The following is a 6,000-nucleotide window of genomic DNA, read 5'->3' on the forward strand; positions in this document are numbered from 1 at the left end:
CTCTTTAGACAAAATTCTGTGGGTTTTGACACTGGTGAAGTCTTGGAAACATCTGAGTGAAGTCTTGCACCAGTCTGGGGGTGGGTCTGATTTTGAGCGTTCTTCCCAAGAAAAAGATGAGATAGTGGAGGAATCCTATATTGTGGTAGATGTTGTAGTGCAGGCAATACCTCAACAGCAAGGTACCAGCAGACTGTTTAAAAGGAGGAAGGACCAGTCACTTCCCATCTTCTCCCCTAGTAGAGCGTTTGCTTTGTGAGTCATTGGCAAAACCTGAACGGAAGTTTCAAGTGATATAATTGCGACATTTTATCCCCTATCTAAGTCGAATACAGATAAATGGTAAACCTCAGTTTCCCAAACTCCGCCTTTACAGTTCAGATTTTAAAGATATCTGTGCTGGCGTCCAGATGGTTAAATCAAATTGACTGAGGTACTAATACTAAGTCATCTGTGTTGAAGCACAGATATCCTTAAAACTTACTTACTTAAAACTACTGTAATGGCTGGGTCCATCTCAAACTCTGTAATGGTCGATTGTCTAAAGCCACCACTATTCAATTCCCAGATACAGCAAATTTTAATTATTTTGCAGCCGTTGCTTCTCATAGACCACTTTTAGCTCTAGGCTGTGAAAAAATGGTCAGAACAACTCTTGGAAGTTTAGCAGTCAGGGATGCCTATTCATTGCTCTTTACTCAAACTGGTTTTTCAGTTATGTGTATTGAATGTTACTTCATATATAGTATTATTTTTTATTTACCAAATTTCATACTGTAAACCAATGTTTTTTTTGTATTTTAGCGAATGCTGAGCTGGATGTGGGATGTACCAGAGTGTCTCCTGTGGGTTCAATAGCTGGTTCTCTGAGAAATTTGAATGCTGATCAAGACCCAGTTTCCAGAGCAAAACAGCAGTATTTAGAGGTCTTAAAGAAGAATTACAAGATTTAAACACTAGTGAAACATTTATAAATTGTTTACATAAAACAGGTTTAATATAATGTGAAATATGTGCTAACCACTTGTCCAGTGTTCATAACTGTTTTGCACATTGCACTTCTTACATAAATAACTTTAGTACTATAGAATATCATAATAGCTCATGACTTTTACAAGCAGTAAGTTTTGTACATTTGTTTATTATATTTTATTGTAGTCCCTCCATTACATTACATTATTTCTATCAAATGTGCATATATCAGCATCATATTTTGAATCCTTAGATCTGTGGGTACATAAAATGTTTTTTTCTGCATTAACTGTATAGACATCCTACAGATGAACTTCTGTTTCATATTTGGTACGATACACAGCCTTTTTAGCCTCCTAACCACTGCAGGTACTTCATTTTTTGTAAGATACTTATACATATTACAAACTGTCAAAATATGCTATATTTTTTATAAGTCAAATGTTCACTCCCTCTGTATTTTGTTAATCCTGTGACAGTATTTACTTTAGTGTTAGTGCCAAAAAAAGTTTTAGAATGCATTTTCATAAACGCAAAAACAAATTAATACACTGCTGCTGAAAAGGAAGGGTACGAACAGGTACTATGTTCCACTGTTTCAGACTATAATTAAACTGCCTCTTTAAAAAAAAAAAAAAATATATATATATATATATGACTATATTCTTGCAGGCTACTGTTTTTAAAGGAGAGGCTGACATTGTAAATTTATGGAGACAGAAGCATGTTTTAAAATTACTATTTATTTCAATTCTGCCCTGAACACTATGTTTACAACTGTATTTATTCAACTTTACAGTAAACGTTTCTACATTTACATTTTACAAGACTTATGTTTTCTTTACTGATATCAAATGAAAGTGTTCTGAGCTCCTCTAGCAAAAGAATTCCTAAACAGATTTGCTTGACTTGTTTGTATTATTAAAAAAAATCTATTAACTAGATTTCATTGCAAATGGGACATGGAAATACCCTGTGAAGTACAGAAAATATTGTCTGATAAAATAGGCATTGTTGCTAAGTGAATGTCTATTTGCATCATGTGCAAGATTGACCACAGCAAAAAGGGTAAATTCAGAAAGTATATATTTACACGTTTTCTTGTAAAAACAAGAGATATGGTAAGAACTTACCTTTGTTATCTCTGTTTCTACGAAGTCCATAGGGTCCACAGTGTTGACCTTGGGGTTATAGCTGGACAGGATCCATGCGCACCACACAGTTAAGCTTTTAGCTCCCAGGATGCACTTGGGTCCTCCTCTATACCCCGCCCCCGAGCCACAGGCACCTCAGTTGGTAAGCAGCCTAGGCCGGAGGAGAATATGGAACAGAGAGAAGGAAGACTGGAACACACAAGAAACCATACTCACAGCAATAGGAGACGGAAAACCGGTGACCAGCCACACAGCCCATTTGAAGCCAGGTGCGTCAGGGCGGGCGCCCTGTGGACCCTATGGACTTCGTAGAAACAGAGATAACAAAGGTAAGTTCTTACCATATCTCTTGTTTTCTACTTCAGGGTCCACAGGGTTGACCTTGGGGATGTCCCAAAGCAGTTCAACTAAGGGCGGGGACGCTCCTGTGCTGAAAGGAGCACCCGGCGCCCAAAGGAAGCATCCTGAGAGGCGAAGGTGTCAAACGCATAGAACCTCAAAAACGTTTGAATAGAAGACCAAGTGGCCGCCTTACACAGCTTAACAGCAGAAGCGCCACGTCTAGCAGCCCAAGAGGGACCCACAGAAAGAGTGGAATGACCCTTAACAGAGGCTGGCACAGGTAAACCCTCTTGTGCATAAGCCTCACAAATAACGGAACGAAGCCAACGGGCTAACGTTTGTTTGTTGGCAGGCCAACCCCTCTTGTGAAAACCAAAGAGGATAAACAAGGAATCAGACTTCCTAACCGAAGCCGTCCGGTCTATATAAATTCTAAGCGCCCGGACCACATCTAAGGAAGTCTCACCAGCTGAAAGACCAGGGGACTGAAAAGCTGGCACAACAAGTTCCTGATTAATGTGGAACTTCGAGACCACTTTGGGCAAAAACTCAGGACGAGTGCGGAGCACCGCTCTGTCCTGGTGAAAAATCAGGAAAGGAGGGCGACAGGAAAGCGCCCCCAATTCAGACACCCTCCTGGCCGAAGCAATTGCCAGGAGAAAAACCGTCTTAAATGTCAGCCACTTGAGCTCCACCGCCTCAAGAGGCTCAAACGGAGGACCCTGCAGGACCCGTAGCACCACCGCCAAGTCCCAAGGAGCCACAGGAGGCACAAAGGGAGGCTGGATCCTGAGAACACCCTGGAAAAAGGTGTGAACGTCTGGTAGTATTGCAATCCGCCGTTGAAACCACACGGACAAGGCGGACACATGAACCTTCAGAGATGCAAGGCGTAAGCCGAGATCCAATCCTGACTGAAGAAATTCCAAGATCCTAGAAACTCGAAACACCTGAGGATCATAATGTCTGGACTCACACCACTGAAAGTAAGTGTGCCACACTCTGTGATAAATCCGTGCTGAAGCAGGCTTGCGTGCCCGGAGCATGGTACCAATAACCGAACTGGAGAAGCCCCGAGACCTCAAGACAGCTGTCTCAAGAGCCACGCCGTCAAAGACAGCCGACCCAGATCCGGGTAAAGGCAGGGCCCCTGAGACAACAGGTCCCGACGCTGAGGAAGAAGGTACGGAGCGTCGATGGAGAGGCTCCTGAGATCGGAGTACCAAGGACGTCTGGGCCACGCCGGAGCTACCAGCACGAGCATGCCGCCGTCCTGCTTGAATTTCCACAGAACCCGAGGAAGCAGGGATAGCGGAGGAAACAGATACGCCAGGTGAAACGTCCATTTCACCGACAGCGCGTCCACCAGACTTGCGCCTGCGTCTCTTGTCCTTGACCCGTAAACGGGCAACTTGTGATTGTGACGGGAGGCCATCAAGTCCAGCTCCGGCAGTCCCCACCTGTCCACGAGTAGCTGAAACACCTCTGGGTGAAGCGACCATTCCCCGGGATGCACGTCGTGACTGCTGAGGAAGTCCGCCTCCCAATTGAGGACTCCGGGGATGAAGACCGCCGAGATCGCCGGAATGTGACCCTCCGCCCAAGTCAGGATACGAGACACCTCCGACATCGCTGCCTGACTGCGAGTTCCGCCTTGGTGGTTGATATACGCCACCATGGTGGCGTTGTCGGACTGCACCTGTACCGCCCTTCCGTGAAGAGCGGGGCCGGACGACTGCAGGGCCCTGTATACTGCCCGCAGTTCCAGGATGTTGATGGGGAGAAGTGCTTCTTCCGCTGACCAACGACCCTGAAGCGACAAAGAGCCGGTCACTGCCCCCCAACCCCGGAGACTGGCATCCGTCGTGAGCAGGACCCAGTCCGGGATCCAAAATGGGCGCCCCTCGACCAGATGAGCTGTCTGAAGCCACCAAGCCAAAGATTGCCGAACGTCCGGAGACAACACCAGCACCTGAGAGCGGATCCGGTGAGGTAACCCGTTCCATTCTGATAGAATCAGCCCCTGCAGGGGCCGGGAATGGAACTGGGCAAATTCCACCATGTCGAATGTCGACACCATGGACCCCAGAACTCTCATAGCCGAATGGACCGACAGGCGGCAACGGCTCAGGCAACTGTGTATCCGCAGCTGTAGGGAGGCGACCTTCTCTGGAGTCAGGAAGATCCTTTGCTGACCCGAATCCAGCAGGGCTCCCAAATGCACCATCCGCTGAGATGGAATCAGGGAGGACTTTTTCCAATTTATCAACCACCTGTGTGCTTGCAGGCAAGCGATCGTCAGGTGGAGATGTTGAAGCAGTACCTCCGGGGAGCTCGCCAGCAACAGGAGGTCGTCCAGATATGGCAGCAGCCGTACATTCTGGTTCCGAAGATGTGCGGCCATGACCGCCATAATCTTCGTGAACACCCTCGGTGCCGTGGAGAGACCAAAGGGTAGCGCCCGGAACTGATAGTGGTGTTGAAGGATAGCGAACCTCAGATACCGCTGGTGTGAAGATGCTATCGGAACATGGAGGTAGGCGTCCTGGATGTCCAGGGACACCATGTAATCCCCCGGTTCCATCGCCAGAATGATGGAACGTAACGTTTCCATCCTGAACTTGGGAACTCTGAGGAATCTGTTCAGAGACTTCAAGTTGAGGATAGGGCGATGAGAACCATTGGGTTTCTGCACCAGAAACAGAGACGAATAATACCCCGTCCCTCGTTGTGATAGAGGAACGGGAACAATGACCCCTGCTTTCAGCAAGGACTCTATAGCCTCCTGAACCTGTAACGCCTTGGTCTTGTCCTGAGAAGGACTTGTGCAGAAAAACTGGTGGGGTGGTCTGTGCCGAAAAGACAGGGCGTACCCCTGGGAGACCACTTCTCGAACCCAGGCATCCGTGGTGGTATTGTGCCAGCACTGGGCAAATAGAAGAAGTCGGCCTCCCACTCTGAGGTCCCTCAGAGGGAGGCCCGTCCCATCAGGCCGCAGGTTTATCTTCCTGCTTGGAAGAAGGGCGCCGAGCACTCCAGGCTTGCTTCTTGGGTTTAGAGGCAGTCTTACTCGCAGACTGTCTCGGGAAGGACTGACCTTTCGCCTTACCCTGAACCCGAAAGGAACGAAAAGCCGAACTCCGAACCTTAGCAGGCAGTGCCGCCGAAGGGAGGAAGGCCGACTTGGATTTAGCCAGGGTGTCCACTATTTTGTCCAAGTCCGGACCAAATAGTAATTCACCATTGAAAGGTAAGGCCTCCAGACCCTTCTTTGAATCAGAGTCCGCTCTCCAGGACCGCAACCACAAGGATCGGCGGCCAGACACCGCTGCAGCCGATACCTGCGAGGTCAGCAGACTAGCATCTAAAGAAGCTTCACCAATGTAAGAAGCAGCGTCCCTCATTTGTCCCAACAACGCCCGCTGGACATCCGGAGCGTCGTCTGGGAAGGTATCTTCCAATGCATTGGCCCACCCCTCAATGGCCTTGGCCACCCAGGAGATGGCCATGGACGGTCGGGCCACCGCCCCGG

The 6,000-nt window shown here is 47.9% G+C and overlaps 1 protein-coding gene across 4 annotated transcripts in view; it reads left to right on the plus strand.

Moving 5' to 3' along the window:
• Positions 1–1,764, plus strand: part of ANKRD26 (ankyrin repeat domain 26) — a 130,111-nt gene extending 128,347 nt beyond the window's left edge. For all 4 annotated transcript variants that reach the window (XM_088457675.1, XM_088457677.1, XM_088457678.1 and 1 more), the window contains one exon: positions 805–1,764. In XM_088457675.1, the coding sequence (XP_088313801.1) occupies positions 805–953 (149 nt within the window). In that variant the 3' untranslated portion in view covers positions 954–1,764. The remainder of the gene's footprint in view (positions 1–804) is intronic.
• The last annotated feature ends 4,236 nt before the right edge of the window (positions 1,765–6,000 follow it).

Source organism: Taudactylus pleione, unplaced genomic scaffold (assembly GCF_031769625.1).
Source record: "Taudactylus pleione unplaced genomic scaffold, aTauple2 ptg000041l, whole genome shotgun sequence".
NCBI lineage: Eukaryota > Metazoa > Chordata > Amphibia > Anura > Myobatrachidae > Taudactylus > Taudactylus pleione.